This window comes from Stegastes partitus, unplaced genomic scaffold (assembly GCF_000690725.1).
Source record: "Stegastes partitus isolate 25-593 unplaced genomic scaffold, Stegastes_partitus-1.0.2 Scaffold442, whole genome shotgun sequence".
In the NCBI taxonomy this organism is placed as follows: Eukaryota; Metazoa; Chordata; class Actinopteri; family Pomacentridae; genus Stegastes; species Stegastes partitus.
The window spans coordinates 358,135-384,692 of NW_007578173.1; the positions used below are offsets into that span (position 1 = coordinate 358,135).

At 40.9% G+C, this 26,558-nt stretch overlaps 1 protein-coding gene and 2 long non-coding RNA genes across 4 annotated transcripts; all 3 read right to left on the minus strand.

The window, feature by feature from the left end:
• Positions 1-59: 59 nt before the first annotated feature.
• Positions 60-3,785, minus strand: LOC103360457 (uncharacterized). Its single transcript, XR_520355.1, has 2 exons — positions 2,629-3,785; positions 60-2,489 (listed from the first exon to the last, which is right to left on the minus strand). It is a non-coding gene; the product is annotated as an uncharacterized LOC103360457 (long non-coding RNA).
• Positions 3,786-3,876: 91 nt separating this feature from the next.
• On the minus strand, positions 3,877-20,532 carry gigyf1a (GRB10 interacting GYF protein 1a). 2 transcript variants are annotated; one of them, XM_008286214.1, is made up of 24 exons: positions 20,197-20,532; positions 20,032-20,095; positions 16,819-16,948; positions 16,416-16,511; positions 16,121-16,238; positions 15,473-15,581; positions 14,849-15,048; positions 13,734-13,963; positions 13,415-13,538; positions 13,063-13,248; positions 12,065-12,219; positions 11,261-11,429; positions 10,900-11,123; positions 10,386-10,486; positions 10,138-10,238; positions 9,957-10,030; positions 9,558-9,695; positions 9,179-9,394; positions 8,834-9,054; positions 8,518-8,675; positions 8,192-8,355; positions 7,548-7,592; positions 7,081-7,225; positions 3,877-5,899 (listed from the first exon to the last, which is right to left on the minus strand). In XM_008286214.1, exons 2-24 carry the CDS (start codon positions 20,064-20,066, stop codon positions 5,838-5,840), a joined length of 3,201 nt encoding a protein of 1,066 aa, XP_008284436.1. In that variant the 5' UTR covers positions 20,067-20,095; positions 20,197-20,532; the 3' UTR covers positions 3,877-5,837. The 2 variants fall into 2 exon arrangements, with proteins under 2 accessions (XP_008284436.1, XP_008284435.1); XM_008286213.1 differs by having other exon boundaries at positions 10,822-11,123.
• Positions 20,533-20,557: 25 nt separating this feature from the next.
• On the minus strand, positions 20,558-24,892 carry LOC103360460 (uncharacterized). The gene is made up of 2 exons (XR_520356.1): positions 24,693-24,892; positions 20,558-20,846 (listed from the first exon to the last, which is right to left on the minus strand). It is a non-coding gene; the product is annotated as an uncharacterized LOC103360460 (long non-coding RNA).
• Between the last annotated feature and the right edge of the window lie 1,666 nt (positions 24,893-26,558).

Here is a 26,558-nt window from a genome sequence, read left to right on the forward strand (position 1 = left end):
CAGTAGCAGACACACACCCACTTCCCACATAATAAAAATGAATAGAACACTTAGGCAGCCACAGCTAAATGCTATTTATTTAGTATTTATTTTGTTCTTCAAACAAACAAAAGCCAAACTATTTACACATCTTTCAGTTGTTCTTTTCCAAAACAGTTTCATTACACGTATGCTGTTAGTTTAACAACATTTAAAGACTTAAGCGAAGGAGCTGAGCTGACTGGGGTGTATCATATCATTAAGGTTGGAACAACAGCAACAGGCAACAAAGAACCAGACAATCAACTTTATATCCTTGAGTAGACAGGCTGGGACGTGACAGGATCTTTTCACAAGCTGAAACCAACCATCCAGGGCTTCTTGACAACACAATACTGTAATGTATCTGATCATAAAAGCCTGTGGAGTACAGTAAAACAGATGACTGACCAGCGATTCGTACTACACAATATCAGCTTTTAAAAATGTCAAACCTAGGCAATTTTAAAGTTATTCACTAATAAAGGAGTTGACAGCATACTAATCTGTTTCAAGTCAATTTCTCTGTTTTGGCAACTGATGGTGACAATTTGAAAGTTTAGTTGTCATTTTATTCACTGTGTGAACATGACTATCAAGTCAGTGGTTATGGCATACGGGAGCCTACTGTGGCTACTTCAAGTGATACCAACCAACCAAAACCCTCACCAAATCAAAATGTACAAGTTTATCACAAGTCTAATCTGATGTTATCAAATATATCAGATGCCACGAGGATTAAAAACTGCATACTGTTCCGTTATTAAGGGTACAAAACAAAAAACTATTGTTTTACTAAAAACATTAATCTCTTGAATCCAATTCAATATGCATACACAGAACAAGACACTGTCCAAGACTTCCTTCCAGATTCAGACACATCTGCTTGGTCAATTATTATCTATTCAGCGCCATCAGAGATGGTCAGCAGCACTACAAGGTGCACAGACGGAGGAGAGGCACTCTCGGCCAGGTTGTGACTCACCTCAAGGTTTAGTGTCAAAACCCACAAATATTACAAATCTTGCAAGCTTTAACTTAGAATTACTCGTATCATACAAGCCTGAGTCATCATCTCAAAACTGTAAAAAAAAAAAAAAGTACCTTGTATCTTCTAAACCATTTCAGTCCCTGGAGTGTATATAATGAACCAAATGCACTAACTTGTATCTCATTTGACCTGCCACTCTGGTTCAGTTTTGCCCAAAGCTGTGTGTCCAACAGTTATCACACTGCAACAAGTTTGTGCTTGAAGACAATTCTTTGCATCCTACCCAATCAGCTAAGCTCCAGACAGTACAGACTTGAGCCCTTTATTAAGCCTGCACCTTCAGCAAAAATCTAAATAGGAAATCCGAACAAAACCCACTCTTCGTTTTAATGAAAACAAAAAGGGCAACAAAAGCCAACCACCGGCAAAATTAGCTCAATCAAAAAACACTTACTGCTCTATTCTGTAGTTAACTAGTAACTTTAAAGGTGATCAGATGTACATGTAGCAGGTTTATACAGGGCAATTCTGTTAGCCAACAGAAAACAGTCTTGCTGAAACCTTTCTTTCTTTAACTTTAGAGTACAGTTAACAAGGTGGTTTCCAACTCAAATTTGTCATTTAGAGAACATTTTTTTTCAGTTAGCCATTCAAGACTGAACTATACAATTTAAGGCATGTTGAACCAAGAAATAAAGCAAAACCCACTATGAGAGAAAAATCAAAACACAAACTTTTACATTATTTACAAAGCTCAGCGTTTATATTGATGAGCGTTGATGCTTGTGTGTCTTTGTATCTGTGTGACTTGATATTGATGCATCCCTGTCATGTGTGCAGACATGGTTCCAGAGGAGAGCCAATGTAACTTTTGCTGTAAGTGTGCATGTAGTGTGTCTGCCGCTCCTTTGGACTCTAGAATCTATGTGATGTGTAGTTTGTGTTTTGTCATGTTTCAAAGTCTTTTTTTTTCTTCTTCTTCTTCTTCTTATTTTTTTTGTACAATTCTTTCAGTTCATCCAGTTCCACAGTTGCAGGGATTTCCGGGGGCTGAGATGTAATCCAGCCACGTCCACCATGACTCAACCCGGCTCTCCATCTCTGACGTCAGGGCAGGAGGGCAGGTCTTCTTGTCCCACTGGTTAGAAGACCTCTACGCAACCTCCCAAGAGTTTCAGGTCGAGGTGGATGATGACATCTGGGCAATACGTGCCGTTTTATCCTCTTCCTCGTTGGAGAGCGTGTCATCAAATCCCAAATCTGATTACTTCCAACACAGATGGGATTGATGGTTGATACACCTGTAACTTCACCTGGTAACTGTCCAACTGATAATGCCAATGGCCTGCCCAATCTGAGGTCATGAAAAGTTTCTTAGGGTTAAAGTTCAACGGGACAGGTTTAGGGTTAACTGGTTCATTGGTTGGCTGTAGATTAGATCCTCCTTGCAGAGGGCAGCAAATAAAGCACAGCCAGACTCCTATGACAAACCAAAAAACAAAAAAAAGAGCATGAGACCTCACCACAACACTGTCCAAACAACCCTGTGAGATTAACAGTCAATGAATCAAATGAAGCCATTAGAAATGCGTGTCAAGTTGAAAACAAAAATATCTTACCAATGCCGAACCCTTTTTTCTCCTGCATTCACTTTACAGCTCTCAAGGCAGCCGTCGGGTTGGAAGCATCCTTGCCAAAAGCTCTTTAAACCCGAGTCTGCCTCTTCACTGTGTGTGTGTTGATCAAACACTCTTGGTGGACTCTTTGTAGCCACTGCAACGTCCATTTTGATAAGTAACTATCAGTCAGTCTTGGAGCTGCAGCATGTCCAACACCTCAGTCCATGTGGATTTCCGTTCCATCCCCGATTATTTCAGGGTTACTGGCAAACTAATGGAAACTCACAGCGAGTCCATCTCAAACTATATTCAAAAAGATTGGTTTTCATGAAGAACATTCACTCCATATATTCAACGTCTCATGAATTTTCCTTCATCCATTTGCAAATTTTCTTTCTACTTTGAAAGGTAATACAAAAATATGGTTATATACAGGAGGTGGGAGAAGACGTGCTTCTCAAGTCTCTTATTTCAGTTTGGGAATATCTTTTCAGTGACTTTGTCAAAGTCGTAGCAATCCTCCTGTTGTAATTGTGCTCCCATCCCCAAAATTGTACCTCACAGCTTGAATGAACAAAAGTGCATAGGTGAGTTGGTGAGGGCAGGGTGTGGGTGCGTATGAGGGTTGAGGTGAAGACAAGTGCACTAACCAGGAGTACTCATATTGCCTTCTCAGTTCCCTCTAGGGTTCTGCAGCCCTGCACTCCGTTCTCCACAAAACAGAGCCCATCCTTGATTTCTTTCGCCTCTGCTCCACGGTTGATGATCAAGTCTCAAGACCCACGACCACAAACAAAAGTCCACTTAGAGGATCTTGTCCATGTTGTTGTGATACCTGCCACTCTTCCTCAAAAAACCCCAACACCACTCAATGTCCATATGGCAGAAGCGCACTTGCAAACCCCACCCGTCTTATGTGGGAACAAAAAAGCCAAAAAAAAAAAAAAAAGAAAAGAAAAGAAAAACAAAACTGCACCCACAGATATCCATGTGGTTTGTAAACAACCAAAGCTCCAGTATGGAATAGAAAGAGTCCTTTCTTTAAATTCTTAGTCACTATTTGTACGACCAGGATTGTAGAGGCAGTGTGTTCAACTGTATCCATCCCGAGTTTTTTTTTTCCTTCTCCGCTGTGTAAATGAAAAAAAAAAAAAAAAAAGACCTCGCTAAACTCTTTGAAGCTTTTTTGTATTTTGTTTCCATTTTTTGAAATCTTCTGAGGAAAAAAAAATCTGGTATCAGCACGGGTTTCTTGTCATTTTTTTTGGAATACATTCAATATTTTCTTAAGAAAGAAATAATACACACTTCACATGGCAATAATGAAACAAAAATGAAAAACAAATTAAGGAAAAAAAAATTAAAACACACAACAAAAATAGCAGCCCCAAGTGCTCATTATCTTAGTCCAAATACTTTTTAAACTTTGTATATAATGTATATATTCATATATATTTTTCATTTAAAAAAAGAAAACTCGTCATTATCAAATTGCAACAACGAATAAGTAACACAATATGCTAACATTTCATGCACCGTTCTGTGCACTTGCACATTAAGATGCTGTATTTTTTTTTTTCATAGTCAGAAACTCGACACCTTTCATTCACAAGTTCGAGAGCTGACAAAAGGCAACGTGATCACACCCCAGGAAAACAGACTGGACTAACCTTCCGATGGATCACCCCTAGACTGAACTAGAAATATTTACGATATAAACTTACATACTTTACATACACTGTGCTGAGCACTGACACACATCACACTCGCTCTCAAAAAAGAGTTAATGTCTCAATGGCCATGCACCCTATCCAAGTTCTTAGGCACAAATGTGCATTCATACACATACAAAACAGCACATGTATTCAAAATGAGTACCTGTAGTCTTAACTCATTTCTATGAACAGTAAATGAACATGTACTCTGAAGACACACACACATACAAAATCTCATTCAGATGCACACACAGCAATGTCCCTCATGATTCGCCATGTCTGCTAGACCTTAAAGGTCTAGAGACAGCTCCCCATGGGGAGAAGCTAAGGGAAATAAACTAGTGGTGGTCATCATGTGATGAGAGCAAAGCTAACATTTACACATGTATGCATTTCTATTTTTTTCTATGTGGGGATGAAGAGCTGGTGAGAGAAAGGATGTGTTGTGCAATTGCCCTCTCTCTCTCTCTCTCTCTTTCTCTCTCTTTCTCTCTCTCTCTTATTCAGTCACACTCTCAAAACATACAGATCAAGTCCCTGTTTGGAAAGGGACACAAACACACACACATGCTCTCTAAACATGAGAATACAAAATTACCATCTGAACAAAAAAGACAAAAATGGCCTCTTATGTTTCATACATCTTGGTAAGCAACAAAAGAAAAAAAAAAACATTGTGCAGACTGTATATTACTGACACAAACCAATCATCACACATCTGCCACTCGCTCAGTCACTCATACACATTCACAAAAATATTCACTTCTATAACTAACCCCATTTGTTTGATTTTTTTTGTTGTTTTTGTTATTTCTTTTTTAGGCAAGTGCAAATCTTCAAGTTTTTTTATAATCCATTTTTCAATAGCTTTACTTTTTATATAAACGTAAAAAAATGCTAAACAAGAGAAATATCAACAGTGTTTGTCTTTTGAGAAAGGATTTGCTCTCTGATAAGGTTTCAACTAAAGGTCCCCCTGACTTTGAAAACCTAACAGCCTGACCATTCACCCCACCATCTGGTTCACCACCCCCTTCCAGTTCCGACGCACATGCACACACATAATGTGTATGTACACATACCGTGTGCGCACTGATTCCGAACACACACGCACACATACACACATATGAAAAAAAAAAAACTATTCAAATCCCATCTCAATAAAGTGCATTAGTTCAGTATAAGGTGCTTAATCTTTTGAGTGCCAGAGGATACCCATCTTCCTTTTAACCTCGCCCTGCCTCACCTCCCTCTCCCCTGCTCTAGTGATCAACTGGTGCAGCAGGGAGCCCTTTTTTTATTTTAATCCATGCAGAGGGAAAGAAAGAGTGGGAGGCGCAGATCTAGGCACCTCCACCCTGCACCTCCCCCTCGCGCTTGCTCCCCTCCTACCCCCACCCCCTGGTTTCCCCCAGCAGTGCACATTCGTCATCAGGTTTGTCTGATTAAAAGACAGAAGGCCTCAGGTAGCTATTGCTGCTGCGCTGCGTCACATCAGTAATCCTCCACCATCTCCATCTCACTCATTAACTCGGTCGTGTTGTGGAATGAGTACCCTGCAGCGAGGAGGGGGAAGGCAAGGAGGGCAGAGGGAAGGGATGGAGAGAGGAAAGTAAAATCAGAGGAGGATGTGATGACGGGGAGTCAAGGCCAAGTCATACTTTCTGCACCCGCCTGCGCAAATCGACGTGGACTCTGAAAGCAAACTGCAGACGCAAATGCAGTTCTACATATACAGGAATAGGTATGTGTTGAGCTGTGTTACAGATGCTCGAATTGGCCCTCCTATCAAACACAGAAAAACATATAAGGTTTCTGAAGGATAGGCGCTGACCTTTCACCATTTAGAGTATACAGCAGGTGGTTGCACATTGGGCTGTAGCACAGTGTGGATCTGTTTATTCCTGAGGTGTCTCGATTACAGTGGGCAGACATAACAGGATTTCTGGAGGATTTAGAATTTCTTACTGTGCTTTAGCAACTTAGATGGAAACCATATCCAAATCAAAGCACCTCCAAATAGTGTGGATGATGGAGGACCACCTCGTAGTCTCTCCAGTTGTGTCCTGGCGCATGTGCAGTCAACATGTTTGCATTGCACAGTCCACGCTGTAACAAATTTCAGGTTGCATGCTGAGATCCACAGAGGGGTCTCTCACGCGGATTTGTGTGGATGATGAAAATAATGTCACGCAGACTCTTGCATACACAAAAAGCATGAATTGGCCTTAAGGGGGCTACGTTACTGTTAGCAGGTAATAAAGATACAAGCAAAGAATTATTTGACGAGAAAGGTTCTTGCAGAAAGGTTGTAATGTAAGAAAAAATTAACTCATACTTGTTCACGTTTTAAATATTACATTAACATTTGTTTATGAAGTGTTGTTTAATCGCTGAACTAGAAAGTGGTGACATCAAAGGTAAGTAACATGGGTCATTCAATGAGGGCCATGGCAAACTAGTACCTACAGAAAGATTAGATATGACCTAACTTTCCCAGTTCATCAATTAACACCTACACAGGTGCAAAAAGTTCTAAAAAAAAAAAAAGTAAGAATTTCTGCAGCTGTTTTTTGCATCTTTGCTTTTGATGTACTCCATATTGTGTATATTGTCTAACTCTGACCCAGAAGCGTGCACCTGTAGACATTCTGTGTGTTGTATAACCATAATGCTAAACTGGGTTCAATCCATTTAACGCTGGCCATTTACAGATTCTCACCACTAGGTCACATACCTAAGATGCTGGGGTCAGAGTGCAGCATCATGGGCTGTTTCTTCTTCATCTTTCCCCCTTGGTTGTCATAGAGACCAGCCTTGCCCATGTGGTTGGCCTGAAACATGGACTGCAGAGTGCTTGGATTCATACCTCGCATTGAGTCCTAAAAAAAACCAGAAACATAGAGACGATCATACAAATAATCCTCTAGACATGGCTCCTGCACATGTAATTATTTCGAAAATGAAAACATATATGCAGCATGAAAACTGATTCCAGCAGAAAAATTCTCACAGTTGCCTTATGTCTTCATGAAATACGTAGAAATTTCAGGGACAATTGCTGGCCAAGGTTTAGAATTCGGCAAAAAACACATTTTGAAAGGCCCTATCAAACCATACTTTATTTACATTTGGCCATCTGCCCTAACAACTCAGCTGTGTCATAGTTTGCATCTTTAGTACAGAGGCATAACTTGCTTTTACCTGCAGAGGGAAGTTCATGTTCAATCCAGCCACTTCCTTTGATAACTGGGACACAAAAAAGAGGAGAGATATATACATTTTAGCCTGTTAATCATACTTCCAAAGAGCCCCTATTATCTTTTGGGATATTTCCACTTTCCTTTAGTGTGTTACAGCTTTTTTAGTGCATGTAAAAGATCTGCTAACTTACACAGCCCACAGGCCTCAATGAAAAGAAAATGCCTCATTTTATGTCCAGGCTATGCTTCCGTTACTCATCTATGTCATTTGCGTAACACTTGCTTAATGTCTAGTTTCCTCACTGTCTGGCAACAATTCCTCACTAAAGTCGCTTCTGTCGAGCGACATCTTGCTGCCTATGCTCAGTGATTTTGGGTTACAACTTAACCAAAGTTGCCTTGCTTTTGTCGGGTCAACTGACCAATTAGAGCAAATTTGGCTTTTGGGGAGGGGGGCCTTAAAGAGACAGGAGCTAAAATGGAGTGCATCAGTCAGAGGTTGAGAAGAGGAGTCTTCTTACAATGCTCTGATAGTAGCCATCAGAGGGCCTTTACTTGCTCCAGAAAAAAAAAAACAGTCTATGTCAGAGTTTCCACAAGTCAGTAACGTTCTCCTCTTAAAAGATCCTTTGAACTGAGGCCTACCTGTTGCTGCTGTCTCTGTTGGTTGGCTTTCTGTTTGGCACGTCGCTCCAGAAACTGTTTGGCGAACTCTTTGGCTTCCACTGTGTCCCCTAGGTAGGACCGGATGAAATCCAGCACTGCATAGGGAGACTCCACCTCCTTCAGGTATGCCACAATTGTGGCAACTTTATAGCAGGAAAAAAGTTTGAACAATTAGCAACACTGAATATATGAGCACAGCGTATTGATGTTGTAATTTGACTCAGAGCAGCAAACAGCTGTCTAAACTGAGGGTGAATTTTCCACACCCTTGACTTTGCTAAATATGTAAAAGTTGATCAGCCTACCATCCAGAGAGGAGGAGGAGTTGTTGGCAGAGGTGTTGAGAGCGTGCAGCATCTGTTCACACCAGGTGGTGAAGCCGTCCTGAGGCTTCATGCCCTGAAGCAGCTTCAGCAGCTTCTCCTCCTCCTCCGTCCGCTTACGACGCATCATGTACTGATCACTACAGAGGACGTAGCAGGACAAAAATGTTAATTATTGTGATCAACTGAAAGACAAACAATTCCGCATGTCTACAGTAGTGGACATGAAAAAGACCCGTTTGTCAAAATCAGGCAACCCAACATTGCATTGCATTTTATTTATTCTGACTTTATTTACCTGAGTGAGGGGCTGCTGCGGCTGTTCTTCAAGCCCATGTTGTTGTTGCTGTTTCCACGCAGGCTGGCCTGGTTCTTTACAGCCTCATCCCACATGCCCATGCTGCCTGAAGATCCTCCACTACCACTCTTACCCTCCATACCGCCAGGCCCACCCCACATGCCAACGCCATCCACCCACTGCCCTCCCATGGAGGAGCTGCCCATCGACATACCACTGTGCTGTAAACAGAGAGACAAATCAGGCTGAATATATAATTTGACCAACTATATGTAAATTTCTACTTGCAATTACGGAAACATGCTAGCATGATCACTGAATTAAACGCGTTTAGCTGATACTCACGCGGTCTCTCTGCTGCTGGGCTCTCTGCTGCTGCTGCTGTTTCAGGAGCCTTTCTGCCTCCTGCTGCATTTCCAGCAGAGCCAGAGCCGGGGGCTTTCCTGCCTTACCAAGCCCTGAGGAGGGAGCCCCGCTCCAACTTGAGCCGCCTGCCCCAGGTCCCTGCTGCTGGGGGGCCTGCTGCAGCAATTTCATGATCAGTTCCTGCTGCTGACGACACTATGGGAAGATATGAAATTTGTTACTAGGCATGAAAAGTCACTTCTTAAATTTAACGTAGAACATTTCTTGTTCATTTTACAAACAAAACGTCTTCATGTTTGCAGCGCAAATGCAATATAGGATAAATTGAGGAGCAAAATTTCTCCTTTCTTTAGCTCACCTGCTTGCGCCTGAAGAGCTCCTCCTCCTCCCTCCGTTTTTGCTCTTCTTGTTGCCTCCTCTTCTCCTCTCTCCGCTTACGCTGCTCTTCCTCCTCACGCTTCGCCCTGAGTTCAGCGTCTCGCCTCTCTTGCTGGAGCTGAGGGGAATGAATTGTTAAATGAATTGAATAAGCAATAAAGCTTGACTCAGTCCTGGCTTTGGCATTACTCAGCACCATTGATAAACAATCCATTTTGAGCTCAGCTGCTGCCTGCTATCAGTACAAACAATCTTGAGATTGTCAAGTAAGCATTATAAAATGCTTCAATTCCTTTCATTTAAAACGTTTTCGCTACGAAACTGAAATACAATAAAAAAGTGCAGTGACTAACAGTGCACAACTCACAACTGAACTCACCTTCTGAAGCTGTTCGAGAGTTGGACCCTGAGTAGAAGGATTCATTGTTATGTCCCAAAGACTGGCTTCACCGCCTACATGGGAAAGACATTTGATGATTTTAGCAGCCGTAGCTACAGTATCTGTTCATGGGCTAAATGTGCATGCCGTGTATGCACACACAGCAGCAGTCTACACCTACCTGATGGCTGTGAAGCTGAGGTATGCATGTCCCACATGGACCCTGTATCTGGCACTGACATCGACCTGTTCATCGAAGGCATCATACCCTGCTCACTGCACCTTGGATGTAAAGCCCCAAATGTAAACTTAGCTCAAAAGTCACAGTTCCTTGGATGTAAAATGACACAAACTGAATAAGGAACACAAACCAGTGAACATGAGCCCACAAATGTAAGGGAAAGCTTGTATCTCCCCCAACAGGCCTACCTGTTAATGAGCTGGAATAGCTGCTGCTGTTGGAGCTGTTGATAAAGAGCTGCTGCTGCCAGCTCCTGTTGCTTTTTCAGGCGCTCCTGGTCCAGGTTTCCCTTAAGAGAGGTAGGACATCAGCAGTCAATACAAAGCATCTTCAGACTCAGAATACAAAAACAAGTTTAAAAAAAAGATTTGATTGTGGGATGTTTTTCAATAGCATTTATGCATTACATTATTTAACAGGAAATTGTTCATTCTTTGTATTTATAGCATCTGATCAACTGTGCCACATTCAAAAGCATGCATGGGCACATGATTATATTTGTAGTCTTTTGTAAGGCATGGTGCCTGTCAAAAAGGTCTATAAACATTATGTCACATTAAGCAGGAAAACATCCATAATCTTGTCTTTTAACTTAAACTCAAAGTGAAGGAATATTTCTGTTACCATTATCTGTCTATTAACGTGCCCTCTCCCTTGCATCCTCCCCTCCCCATCCTCTAGGTTGGCTGAGCTCTGACTCACAGTCCCGGCGGGCCCCCGGTTGGGCTGCGGGCGCTGCGTTGGTGGGAGCTGTCTCACCAGCAGGGGCGGCGGGGAGGGCCCTGGGGCGAAGGGCACGCGGCCCCACATCTTGATGACGTCCCCCAGGGGTTGGAAGCCCTCATCGCAGCCCCGCTTCACCAGCAGGGTCATGGTGAAGTAGCCAGCCTGGAACCACTCGCACATCTCCACAGTGGTGAATGGACCTGGTTCGTAGGCAGGCCAGACACAGGTTTACAATGCAGAAACTAGGCTTATGAGGCTGACTTACCTCCAATGTAATCCAAGAAAGCTATGTCATTTTATATGTGAATGAATAAAATTCTACTGTGTGCAAGTGTACCCTGGATCTCCCCCTGGGGGTCCTTGTAGAACCACTTCATGGCGGCCTCATGAGATAGTGGCAGAGCAGCTGCTGTGTTCCTACTCTCCTGCTGCTGTTGCAAAGCCTGGGTGAAACACTCCTCCTCCAAAGAGGTGTCCTGCAGTGATGCCACCATCTTTTCTGCCTCCTACACAAGCACGCACACACAAACAGATTCATTATTTATTCAACATTATCAGTGTGGCAGACATGTAAACTCCATTGGGATGAAAAAGGTGACAGTTCTGTGATCAGGGAAAAACTTCTATGTGGTGTCTGTACACCCAAGCCAAACAAAGCTAAAGTAGTTTCAAAATCACTTTGGACATGGTTACCTGACTACAGCTTAGTTAAAGTAAGAAGAAGGAACAGTTACTACTTTCGATTTCAGGTGGGTAAAAAAACACGGTAGGTCCTGTGAGTGAAAAAGCAGACTGTTTGCAACAATTTTATAAACTGTCAATGACCGACATATCTAGTCAATAAAATGACTGAAACATGTCGGTTTAGACTGGTAGGGGGCAGCAACAATCTGAAAGAGATGAGACGGAAGCAAAACCATGTGCAATAGTGGAGCTACTTCATATTAAGCTAAGCAGAGAGGCAGGCAAATTTTGTCAACAAGTGACAAATATGCAGCCATAAGTCATGACTATTCTGCAACATAATCACCAGTTTAATCCCTGATCCCAGGAGAAGAATCTGTGTTAAATGCACTTTCTGACATCATTATACAATATTTCTTAGACAGATGTTTGATATGTGCCTACTGCTGTTCCTAACCTGCTGCAGGTGTTTCATGCCTTCATCGTCCTCAGTGTCTCCTCCAGATGGAGGGAGGAGAGGAGCAGCAGAGGAAGGAGGTGGGGGAGGCAGGCTGGAGGAGGTGGCGGCGCTGGGGCTCAGCTGGGCCTTGGAGCCCCCGATGGGAGCAACGTCTGCCACAAAAACAACAACAAGAACAAGAAAGAAGAGTAAAACAATGGGTCCTATTTTTAGTATTTCTATTTATGGGATAGTGATGTTGGATGTGAGCAGCAGAGCCACCTACTGGCTGTGTACCTGATAGATCTGGAACAGCGGGTTCAGTAAACAAGATATTAAATGACTGGGGCTAAACATATTCTATATCAAACCAAAGTATCAACGTGGCCAAACTTCCTCTCTTACAACTCTGTCCTGTGTGTAAAAAGGCTACAAGTCAAGACTCCTGAAGCTTCAAATCAGAATGTGTAACTTTAGAAAACAATATTTCTTTTCAACATCCATGTATAGTACAACTTCGCCCACTCCACAGAATAAAATATAAAATAATATATGAAAAAAATCCTATTTTAGCCTACTTTGTATGTTGTCAGGCATTTGAACATTTTAAGTAGCTAACTCCTCATTCTGACTTTGCCGTTGTAGCTGCTACCTTCTCAGGGCTGACAACTTGATCAAAGCAAGGCATGAAGCATCTCAAAAAGGCTTGTGCTGTGAAGGAGTAAACCACTTAATTCTAAATCACTGCTTAATAAAAAGCTGTTCTCAAACACATTTTTCTGGATTTTCATTTTTTACTATACAAAAATGTACTGTTACACACTTCTTGCATTTGCAGAAGAATATGCTACATATATGTATTTAATATTCTTAAACGGATGTGAGAGTTTATGACATTGTCTAAATATAGAGACAGATATATAAGACTGTTGCTGACCTAATTATCTGTGTTTGGCCAGTATCACAGAAGTCTACAGACAACTTAGCAAAATACAGAGATATTTGGAACAAGATACCTTCGCCAGGCGTGCTGTTGGCCTTGACAGAGTGGCTGTTGCTAAGCTGAGTGCTATCCACCACTTGACCAGCATTGCTAGGTAGGGACTCCAGAGATGGAGGGGTACAGTGGGCTGGAGGAGAGGAGGAGGGTGATGCTGGCTTTGTCTCGCCATCCACTACAGCAGAGATGGCTTCTTTACTCTCTGAGAGGTCAGGAGTGAAAGAAAGGATGGAAAAACTTTAAGTTGAATGGCACAATTATTAGTAATTCATTCATTCTTGGCCCGTGATCAAGGAGGACAATTGAGTAGCACAACGTGCAACGTATTCGAAAACAATCAAATAAAGAAAGATTATGTCTTTCCTTACCCTTGTCTTTGTCTCCTTCAGCGCTGTTCCTCTCTATGTCAACAAGGCTCTCCTCCTCGTCGTCCTCTTCCTCTATCCCCTTAAACTCCAACTCCTCCTCCAGGATTGTCTCCTTGCCACCCTTCTGACAGAGGATTGCCAGGAGAAGTAGAAAAAAAATGTGGAAGTGTAAGAAAAATGCTTACAGATGCAGATGAGAAACATAACAGAAGACCATGTGTTTGTTTTTTGTTTTTTTACCATCACAGATACTCATTTTAATCTTCTCTCTCAATATATAAAGTGTACACAAATTAAATAACAGAGAAGTTGTACACACCTTCATCGGCATGAAAGCTCCAGAGGAATCAAAAGTGCCCATCTCCCCATCCTCCTCATCTGTACACCACTCGGGCAGGCCATCTCTGTCATCCTCTAGTCCCTCGCTGCCTGCACGTCGGCGGCCACCACCATGACCCTCAGAGTCCCGGAAGTCGAAGTCAAACTTCCTCCGACGACTTTCACCTGGACCGCCGTGGTCTCGCCAGCCTGCTGAGCGAGGACCACCATCTACCAAACAAATGAACCACAATCAGTACAAACATTCTAGGGAAGATGGGGTAAAGTCTTAAAGCAACAGCCCCAGGAGGTGAGAAACATCCTCCCATGAACCTGCTTTATTTTGGAGTTTTAAAATATGCTGTTCAAAAAAGGTGATGTAAAACTGACTGGAGTGCCCTCGGAACTTGTGGAAACTTTCAAGTGCTGATTTAACCAACATCCAGCCAGCTATTGTGTCTTGCAGAAAATCCTTCACTTCCACTAGATGTCAGTATACCTACCTTTAAGTTAAGACTGCTGCAGACCTTGTTTAATGGAGGTTTAAACAAGGTTTGTAATGGATGTCAACAGTGGAATAAGTAGTAATAAAAATCAGCGTCTACTTCTCAGGGCATTTTAAGATTTTTTATCCATTTTCACCATGCAGAGTTTTACATCGCCTACTCTAACATGGAAAGTGTGAGCTGAACCTAACTTCATGTAGTCACACTTCCTTGAATTGTAACATTTGCCTTTTGATTTTCTTAAAGCCACAGATTACTACTACCTGCATAAAGACCCAAATAAGCAAACTAGAATTTGGGATAAGCTCCAGGTCTAATATAAACCTAAGCATTTAAACATGGAACATGACAATTGACATTTAGTCTCGACCAAACTTCTCTGTGTTGGCCACTTATTCAGTTTACTCGATTCCACAGTTGTTTTGATGCAGCAGTTACGCAAAATTAACCAGCAGAACTGCCTAACTGTAGTCTCAACACTCTTTCAGAAAAAAATAAATAATCAAACTATCAATAAAGCCATTGCTTTTCTCATGTAAACCTTTCATATTTAACACAAACAATAGTTAGAGGCAACACAGCAACAAACAAATGTTTGTATTTATCATACCATCCCTGCGGGGTCCAGCAAGTCTCCAGTTGCTGCCTGGCTCCCCCTCGTCCTCCTCCTGCTCCTCCCGGAGGGTGCGCCAGTTATCACTGTCAGCCCTTGTGTACTCCTTCCTCCCTGGACCCCCGGGACCTCCAGTTTCTTCAAAGCCAGGACGCCCCACCTCCCGCCGTAGCGGCTTCTCAAATCGACGCTCACCCCTGAGGAAAGGAGGGAAATGGAGAGAAAATTATATCAATTTGGTGATAAACAGAGGAAAGCAACGTCCAAAACATGAACCAGTTTTTTTTATCCTGGAAAAAGATGCCCAGCCAACACACCACCACAGATACCAAGTCATTCATTTTAACCAGATCCATGAAGAAAAATCAGGGAAAAAAAAAAACACAATCATCTTTAGTTTAGTCTAGGCAGATAAAAGAAGCTGCCTGCAAAAACCAGATAAACCTTCCCACAAGAACTCTACAAAAATCTGAAGCAGATTATAGAGTTTATTAGACTGGATGACAGCACCTCTCAGCAGTGACAAAATAGGCTCGTACTAAGCAATAAAGAATGTGGAGCTATGATTTATAAGATCTTACTAACATTTAAGGGCTTTTCTGTATGCTGTCTTTTCCTTACCGGTCATCCCAGCTCTGGCTGCGATGTATCTCCCGGACGCTGCGGCCAAAACCAACCTCTGCATCTTCAATACTTCTTTGGTAGAATCCACCTTCACCACGGCCTCGACCTATTCGAGAAGGCAACATATATATTTTAAATATAATCATACGAATCAGGTAACTTATGATCAGCTAAAACTTCCGGCAGTATTTAAGTAGCTTGTGTATACTTTAAACTACAGGCAGCCACACACATCAAAACATCCATTCTAAGTATGGGACCCACACAGCATCATTCTTCTCAGTTGTTTCCTTGGCCATTCTGAACCGGATAGCTAGTGTTTACATTGGCGTGTGTGGGGCGCTGTGTGTGGACAAGGTGAGTTCATGAGCCCAGTGGTTTTAGACAGGTGTGGCTGGACAAAAGGAGGACTATTTAGACAGGCCAAGAGGAAATGTGCTGCATCAAGATGGTGGAAGAAAGAGGGGAAATAAACACTTGAGTAGTTGCCTTGAATAAACTGTTTTACTTCGCCTGGATAAAGGCCATTGTAGTTTCAGCCAAAGGCTTTGGGCAGCATTTCTGTTGCTGTTGGACACTTAGGCTAAATCAATGCTTTACTTTATTATTTTTTCTCTTCTATCAAGTGTTTTCTTTTGCCTTTACCTCGGCCACCTCGTGTAGCCCCTCGTCCACGGACCACTCCAGCTGGGGCAGTCCCACTCACTCCTTTTCCCATGAGCCTCAGCACTGCCACACTGTTCACAGACATGGAGAAGTTCCTCTGCAGAGTGAGTGGAAAGAGCAAAAGGGAGGAATGTGAGGAATGTGAGCTCACAGGCACATCTGTCAACCAGCCAAACAGCTCGCTTCGGAACTGAGGCTGTTTTAGGGCGACAAGATAAGGCAGAAATAGTTTAATATTTGCAGATATCGGTGCATTTGTGTTTCCGGACCATACCTGCTCCTCCTCAGTGAGAGGCACCAGTGCCAGTGGCTGCATGGGCTCATCTTGCAGAATAGCAGCAAACTCCTTATCCTGCATGTCCTCTGGGACCTAATAACAACAACAGTAGATGCTTAAGAGGACAAAGACATCTTTCAAGACTTAAACCGTGACTCAGAAAGAAACAAAAAAACAAAAAAAATGTCTGACCTACAAATAGGTTCTCATTTTTGAGGATGAGAACATTTCAAATGGAAGCCAACATAGTTCAAAACAATATACAGCATTATACATGGGGTTGTTTTTTTTTTTTAGAGAATGGTGGATCATTTTCAGCCAACATTGCTGAAATCCGATAGACATGAAACATGACAAAGGTCGAACGGAAATCAGGTTTTTAGAGTTGTCCCCCACTAACCTTGTTGTCTTTGATATAAAGTGCTAACATCTCCTCTCGGCCGTAGCGGTACTCGGCCAGCTTGTACTTTGGCATGGCGGGGGAAGGAGGGGGGGACGTCACACTCCCCCCACTGGACAGTGCACGAAGCCTGTGTGATGAAGAGTAAAAGAGCCATTAAGCTGAGAACAATGCACTTTTAACTTCAACACTTCTTCATAACCGCGACTACTGGTCAATACTGTAACTGGCTAGTCACATGTTTGCAGTGCTTCTTAAAACACAGGAAAAAAATCCCTTATAAATACCTTGACTGGCTGAGAAAACATACAAAAAAAAAACAGAGCTATTGTGTAACCTTGGTAGAATTCCTATTAATTTGAATTGGAAAAAAATAAAAAATCTAATAGCATCCATCTTGCCGCAGAGAAAAAAAAAAAAAAAGAATTTACTAAATGTTCTGTAACAAATCAACAATCCTCCTACGCAGGTCCCCCTGAATACACTTGGCTCAACACAGATGATATATTAGCTTTCCAATCTCAAGATTTCATTTTAAAAAGCTATTACTAGCAGGCCAGCTTCCAAGGCCTGCTGTTTAACAATGGCTCCATTCACATGCCTCTACAAAGTGTGTCATTGACTCACAGCCCCACATCAAAACCATATGCAGTGCAGAGATGCAGAGGTGGGTGTGGGGTGTGAAAGGTAAAGAAAAGCATCATGAAAGACCAGTCAGTAGCAAGTAGCATATCAAAGAGAGTAAAAAATAAGCGGTGCAACGACTAATATACATAATAAGAGAAGAGCTGAGGAAACATTAAAGTGGGTGGGGTACTGAGAAATACTTTTGCACAACTGTATCCATTTCACTGGTATTTACCTTAGAAAATGTTAGTTTCCCACCCTAATAGGACACAGAATGGCATCTCGAATATTTTCCACACACTCCAATCTCTACATTTACGACCCTTTCTGAGAGTCTTACAAAAGATTGGTCTAATAAATGTTACACAAATCTAAACGCGCGGCAGATTGTTTTCACTTTGAATTCTACCACAGTGACTAACATACTCACTGACTGTAGTGCCAAGAAAACCTCAAATGGTCTAAATAATTTTGGAACGTTAACAGCTTTAAAAGACTTGTAAACAAGCTGACCAGACAGCTGTGTGCGGTGAACAAGAGAAACGACCGCTCTGTAGCTATATTAAAAGGGGTACAAGGATGAAAGTGGGCTAGAAAGGGCCACCGAGAGGAAAGCAGCTGCAGATGTGTAAAGAGAGAAATATTCTGCGAGGCTGGCGCTGTACCAAGAATGCACACAGCAGTCGCAGGCCGTTAGAGATGGAGTGCTACCAAACTGGAGACTACGCCCCCCATTAATCGCTACACAAACATTCGCTGACGAGGAGAAGAAACAGCAGAGAGCGATGGACGGAACACTGCGGTGACAATAGCTACATTTTGACTTCAGGTAGAAACTGTCTTGCCACAGTTAGTAATTACAAGAAGAAGGAAAAAAAAAACATAGTCTTGCATATAACACCCTGCTGAACTCTAGACCATCATTGTCACTTCTGTGGATAGTTATGGTGATTTACTAGCACAGTGATGTTGGCTGGACTATTCATCCAGAGCAAAATACATAACAATTACATTCACATCACAGTAATCTCCCACTTATTTTATGACTTTAAGATATTAGGTTTAATACTTTTTTATTTTTTTTGCTTAAACCTTATTCAAACAAGTTGATAGCATATCCATATAGTTGCTAGTTAACCCTCTGAACTCTACATCTAACCTGCAGGTTATGAAATACATGTTACCTCTTAATTAAAAAAAATACACCTTTGATCACAGCAGAAACTGCAAAAAATAAAAACAGCTGTTTGATTTTTAACTTTACTCTTGTGATGTGTGGCTCTGTTGAGAAATGTAACCAAAATCTAAGTGTCCAATCATGATCAGAAAAAATAATCACTTTATTCTCCATTTTATTAAAATGCCTGCTACAAATAATAAACTCTAGGCACTACGCGGCTGAACTTGGCTGAACTGCAGGCTGTGTCTGTACAGAGCACAGAAGAGACAAGTATAGAAACAAATGAAAAATCTAAGTCGTAAAATATCTATAGTATGCACAGCCAACATTTTCTCCAAGAATTTGTAACACCTGGGTAAGTTGAACATGGTGATTCCAGATGTTTTCATTTTTTGAAATGATTTAGGACAGTCTAAATTTTTATATTGCACAAAAGACATTTCTGAGTTCTCTCCACTTGTAGTCATGGGTATGACGTTTCCATAGAGGAGCAGGACTTTACATTGTAGTGAAAAATGAGCCCACGGTGAGCAAAAATTTGACAGGAGCAAAAATTCCTGGAGCTTCAGAGGGTTAATACTCTGTCTAACAACTTATCAATAGATCATTCTAACTCTAATATCCAACAATATGGGCGTTTCATCCGTTTTGTTCCATATTGATGCTTCTGGTTCTCAAAGGTTGAACTGAATTTGGTTAAAAGTTATCTCAAAAGGTCAGACCAAATTCACAATGGACATTATCGTTCCCAGAGAGACTTTGCATCAACCCTCTGATCTTTCCTCGTGCCATCACCAGGCGAAAACAGAGTTTTTCCAGCACAGGACAACTTTTGGAAACCCCCAAACGAGTTTGTTTTAGACAACGGAAACTGACCAACATCAAAATGATAACTAAGAATTAAATTATTTTAACCAGTTTTGTTAATTCAGCTTCCATCTACTCAAGCATAACAAGATATTTTTGTTTATCAAATTGTCAGAAATAACAAGAAATCACACAGATTTCTGTTAAATACGGTAACACAGGCTAACTGCCTTTACTGTACATGGACCAGTTATGATCTGTTGCTGTTATGCATCATCCCCACAAAGGGGGGGCAGGAAAACCCCAGTAGAATGTCCATTTTACACAGGAAATTATCTTGTAATGTAGGCAAATTGCCATGAAAACAAATGGCCACATTTAGGAAGCACATTTGTTAATTAGACATAACAATGGACTGTGTAGATTTAAGCTAAGTTCCTTGAAACCAACAATGAAGACAGGTTCTTAAAATGCAGACAATAATACAAATTATTACACTGCTGCCAAAAATCAGCAGAAAAAGGAACCATGTTAAACGTATGCATTAAGAAGCATTCTGAAACTATGCTGAAATAATGTAAAGAAATGCACTCATTTACCATTCTGGGCCGAAGTTAAGAGTCTCAGCAGTCATATTCCTCACGTCCACACAGAACTGAGTATCTGAAGGGGGAAAAAAAAATGTTTTATTTTCCACAGAAAAGAAATGCAACTTGTTAAATGAGGATGAGTAAAGGGAGTAAATGTTCCTGAAACTTACTTACCCTGTCCAGATAATCGGAGCAGGCTGGACTGGGCTGGACCAGGCTAGAGCTGGCTGGCTTTAGTTAGGCTTAGGTGACTAGAAGGCTGAGTGGTGCTTAAGCTGTGGTCACAGAGCTCCCCAAACACACAGACACAAAGAGAATAGCTGCCAGTTTCAGGTGCTTGAGGAATACCAGGTTATCAGGTCCTAACTAGGTAAAGGAAGGGGTTTCGACGATAGTTTGGAGAATGGAAGCTCCTGCTACTCACAGCCGAAAAAGGTTGTTAAACATAAAAAAAGAAACAAAAAAAAGAACCTTGGAAATTAACGATGGAACAAAATAAAACACTCTTGCTAGTAATAATGTTTTCTTTTTGTTGTTTTTTTTTTTTGTTTTTTGTTTTTTTTTTTTACAGCAGTTATATCTCACATTAAAGTTAAAAATATGAACTGATTCATCAAAAAGGTAACGCAGGAACAAAATAACAGCCAAAACAATGAATCGGGCTGCTGGAACAGCTGCCAAGAGCAGACGCGACTCGGACTCCTCTTCTCCTTTCCCTCTCTCTCTCTCGCTCTGTGCCTTTTTCTCTCGCTCCAACTGAAATGTGGATTGACGGAGACCCTCCAGGTAACTCCTTTATTTCCTGTCCTCCTCCCTTTGCACCACTGGAAAAAGAAGAGATCAAGAGATGGGATCAGAAAAGTCTAACAATTAAAAGAAAAATGGAAAGAGTAACACTTGATAGATAAACGCCTGGTGAAATACATTTTTACAACTTGGCACTTCACCTATATTGTGTGAGGAAAGGAAGTGTGATTTGAATTTTCCGCTGCACAGCCTTGACATACTATTTACACAGTGTACCTTGGACTCATCGTAAGGTACCGGGCCCAGTTTGATCAGCACACTGAGCTGAGAGAAAAGCACTGTGGTATTCCTTCACTGAATAAAAGAAAACTATTTCTAGTCTCGGGCTCAGTCGAGGCCCAACGTTTCTGTTGCTCACAGGAGATTTTCCATCCATAAATGTAGGGAATCTATTTCAGTAATGTTGTGAACCAGCTGCTTCTTAAACCATGCAGCTGGTTGGGGATAGTTCCTGAAAATGTCATGGCAACTGAAACAATATCCAGGCAACTAAACCACCACATACAACGAACATATGATATGAACATTGGTACATTTAGAAAAATTTTCTCTCAAATCACTCTAGCAACGGCAAATAACAAAAGTCATACCAATCTAAACGTGAACCATGCTTTTCTACTTTTACCATCTTAAAGACTGCTTCAATTTGATATTCCATCAGTTCACAGTGCTGCTCTTTAACACACAATCACCAATACACAACATCCCTGCTTGATGAATTCAAGGTGTGCTTTAATACATATTCTTCTAAGAGCAGCTGACATACCATCATATGCAGCCACACTGATAACATGTTTCCCCAAGCACAATCAAGCATTAATTTATGCAGTTGTTCAGTGTTGAGGTGTGAGTCTGTGCTATTTTTTTTCCGTTGTAATACTTATTTTTACACGCTTTTTGATCTTGTTGGGCTTTGCAGGCTAATTAAAGGACAAGAAAAGGCAGTGGAAAAGGTACAACGTTTAAATGAAGACACTCTTTGATCAAGCAAGATGTTAGTAGGACTTTTTCTATGCATAAAACAACTTTCTCAACAACAACAGCACACCACACATTGAGCAGAAAATAGTCAGAACCGCAACTGAACCAGAAAATTGAAAAACTAAGCGTACGTTTACATGATTAAAAATGTCCTTAGGATTAATATTTAGATGGTATCAGAGCACCATCATTTCAAGTGACTGCAATAACACATCACTAGCATATTTTAAGGCCTGTACTCCATGACAATCACAGCTTAAGTTGAAAGCAGTTGCTTGCTTACAGTTGGGTGACATGAGATATATATTTATTTATAATGTGAAAAGATAGAAAATTGTTTACGGCCAGTGATTTTGTGTGCTCGTCTAAGGAGGAGTGCTCGTGTGCAATGTTTCATACCTAATGGCTATAATGGGCTTGCAGGATTATAGCATTAATGGGATAACATACGTGATTCAGAAATTTCAGGTACCTCAGGCATCAATATAAGATCTGCACTGCTTGTCTATACTATTGAGGCTTAGCCATTGGCACTTTTTAAAAACCTCAGAAACTGCAGATTTTAAATGTGAACAGAACAATTCTTGTGTTTGCTTTGCTTAACTCATAATAATTTCTCAATGAAAGCGTGGTGCTCACTGGCTTTGTGATATATCTGCATTTTATAGTTTTACTATTTTTACATTACATTGTTTGTTTTTTTTAAAAAATCAAATCTAAATCAACACAATAGCATTTTCCTAAACTGCTGTGAATTAAGCTGGCAGTGTTTGGCAGTATTTGATAGTCTAGCTTGCAAGGAGCTCAAAGGACATTTGGTAACATAATTAATAACATTGCAATATACCAAATGTTTAAGACAACGGACAAGTGGGAAAGTGATACTGACAGGTCCAGCTTGCATTCCAATGCACTGTGGATATAAATTATTAATTTTTCTTTTAGTTTGATCTGCTGGAGGTACAGCTGAAGCTATGTGTTTGCAAACTGACGGTATGTCAACATACACAGTCACTTAAGACACAAAAAGGTGGTAAACTTGAAAGATTAGGTTCTTTGAAGAAAAAAAAACATAACATTAGCATTTGGGCAGCACATTATATTGTTTCAGCACATGCAATAATGACTTAAGCAAAACTTATAGTAAGAAAAATTAACTAAAACAAATGGTACAGTGTTAGAGTGTTTTGTTTTGGGGGGGGGGGTGCTGCTTGATACAAAAAGAAAGCTCTGACAGAACATAATTTACTCTAAATTACGTGTTTTTGAATATACATGGAGTTGTTTGTTGTTGTTTTTTTAAAACTTTATTCACAAGGAATAGAGTTTGTTGAAATGCAGGCTGCACATGAGCACTGTGAAATGAGTAAGGAGCAGAAGAGAAACACTGAAAAACAGTATTTGGTTGGAAACAGAACCACAATTTTTTTGGAAATATTCCAGCAACAGAAAGGATGATGTTGAGGAATTGCTGCCACCACGTGAGCAACACAACTAATTTGTTTGACCATTTAAATCAGTACCTCAAAGCTCTTTATGACCAGTGCAAAGCAAGATCTGAAAGCCTCCCAAAGCAAAATAAATAAAAAATACTTTGAATAAATTTGCCACTGTTGCACCATACGAGAAAGGTTCCTAATAGCTTTTTTTTCCTGCTTTTATTCATAGATTTTTTTATTTTCTTTGCAAATGCTCTCTCCTACTCAATCACCCTAATCAGTAAATCTTACTGATGCTATTTTGTAGCCATCTAGCAAAATTCCTGTATTTATTCACATTGCAATATATATCACAATAAAACAAAATGTCAATGTCAGTTTTTTTTCCAATGTTAGGATCTCCTTGTGACACACAAACTACATCAAGATGAGCTAACATTTAGCAAAATATACAGCGGGTATGTAAACAATTTCACATATAACAACAAATAAAACAAGCTTTAATCTAAACATCTGTAGTATACTTGAGGTTATTTTAGTTTCCAAACTATTTCATTACTGAACTGTAGAGGACATTAGGCAAAGAGTTGACATTTTTAGTGTCTAGTACTAACTTTGCACTGAGAAAACCAAAGCAAGGTCACGAAAGAAAAAGGCTGCTTGCAGAATATGAAATATCTGGTGCATTTGAATATTTGCAAATGTTATGCGCTTGAAAACGTGGCGAGATTTTTCTTTTTTTTATAAATTAAAAAATCAAGATGCAGGAATTGCGACTGTAAATCTATGCCACAACTAGCTTCCAGCACACACCAATTTATAACTTTAACACAACGAACAACGCCAAACTGTTTAGTAGTAAAGGCGGCTAACATTTGGAGAGAATAGCTCCAGTTGACATTAGCTTCCGTTAGTGGTTGCGAGCTACATTAGCTATACATTGTTCGTCTTCCAAGCTAATTACGGCACATCAAATTGAGAGAAAAGTACTACAAATCAATCGCTACAACATTATTTGCTCCCAAAATATCATATTTCCGCTGCATAACAGAGATGGCTAGCTAGCTACCCTAGCACAAGGTATGCGTTGATCGTAAAGGCCTTGGCTTGTAGGTTCAAATGACACCAGATATGATGGCGGAGGGGGGCGGAGTGTTGGGATCAGACTCCCCGGCCTGCTCCGCCAATGTGCGGACGACCACCTCCACTCCGCTGTCGGTTACAAGCTACGGCTAGCGCGTTGTAAACAAAACACATAAACGGCAGAAAACAACAGAGTTTAAACTGTAAAACAACTTAGCGAAAATGCTGATTTCACGACATATTAGAAACATTTTTTTCACAAAATCCAACCCATTCGGGCTGCGAGAGCCGAGGTTAGCTTGTTAGCTCGCGTTAGCCACCTAGCCAAAAGACAAGCTGCAAAGAGGAACCATGGCTTACCTTCACTGTTTATAGCTACCAGACTGCTTGTCTGCACGGTGCGTCTACAGCCACTATATCGTATGCATTGGTCTCTTTAAACACTGTAAACGTATTCATTCGACAGAATAGTACTTTCAGAAAGTCGTGCTCTGTGTTTTATTTATTAATTTTTCCCTCTCCTCCAACGGTCGCTGCTGCGTATCAGTGTGTGTGTCTGCTGGCTCCCAGTCGCTGCTCTTCTTGTTGTTTGTGTTTCGGAAACATGGCCGTCCGTGTGACACCACGTGACTGGACATTGACAAGCGGCTAACCAATGTTGTAGCAGAGCAAACACACCCCTATTTACCAGCCCGGACACCGACGGACACCGCACGCATTATCGAAAGCACAGAGTCGGGGTTTAATTAGCCCGCAAGCTGAGGAGAGACGATTAATTCAGCATGTAGTTATATCAGAATAAGGGCATGCATCGGAAAGAGTCGGCGCAAAACCACAGACTGCACAGCCCCGTTCACACGTACACTCCTCTCTGTTGCTCCTCTCTGTTAATCTGAACGGCTTCACATTTGAATGAACGCCGTTCTCAGTTTTCCGTAAATCTTTGCCAATGTCGGACATTTCCGTGTCACTTTCAACACAAGTCTGCACATCAACACAGAAGCACAACCGGTTTCTGGAGTCGTGTGAAGCAATGTGAGGAAGGATTTTCCACATTTTACCAATATTGTTCCAAAAGCCTCAACAGAGAGGGTTCATGTGCAGTTTTTGTGCCAAAACCAACTCTGCTTTACAACTTCACATCTTTTACAAACTGAAATTCACATTAAAAATTAAAAAAAAAAAATGTTTTTACTGCAGTGAAAACAGGCACCAAGAGCATAATGATAGCAAAAATGTATGTAATCTGGTTTTTATTATCCAAGATGTTAACAGAAGCTGAAGTTTCTTGCTTCCAGCTGTTTGTAGGATTCTTTCCTCCAGTTTAATTAAATACATGCAATTGTCTGCATGATCCATATGTGTGCATTGGCCCACATAGAGCAGCAGAGTTAGTAACTTCATACTCATTACTTAGAATTCTAAATTATCCCGGGACATGGAGACAGGTTTGATCAGGAGCCAACAGCAGGTCACACTCTTTAGCAGCCATCATGTTGAGTCCTGAGCTCCATCATAGCTGTCGAAATAGTCTTACTGTACTTCGATCATCATGACACACGGAGAGAGTTTTCAGTGATTTTGGGAAATCATATATAAACCAAACAATCAACTGGGACAGTCTGTTAAGTTTTCTGTCACTTCGATTTAGTTTTTTGTTTATTAGCGCATTATTGTGTTAATAGGTAAAGCTGACTTATTTTCCCCAAGTTAAGTTTCCCACTTATGAGATGACTTTTTTATCAGCTGAGTTCTGTTGTCTCAAATTTACAGGCAGCAGGGGAGTTTACCTTTCAAAGCTAAATGAGCTTAAAATGATTTACAATGCAGGCGTATATGTGCACATAGCGCTGTGGCTTAAATGGGGTCGTTCTTCAAATATTGAAAACATATATGAAAAAAAATACGAATGCAACTATGTCATGCACTCTTGAAATGGTGTGTGAAAGAAATGAGGAAACAGTGCAGATATATTTCAAAATCTTCTTTTGAGATTGCAGGTGTGTAATATCTTTTGTATATCTGAAAATAAGGACCACAGAAATGACACATTCGGTATTAATACAAAAAAGATGGCAACAAAAAAAAAAGTGTGTGTTTTGTTGGATTTTGAAAAACCAAAGAATCTGAATGCGATCAGTAAAACACACCATTTGGAGAGAGATTTAGCAAAACGATCTCAGTTTTGCCCTGATCAAACAAGCTGAATAAAAGAAGTCAATCTAA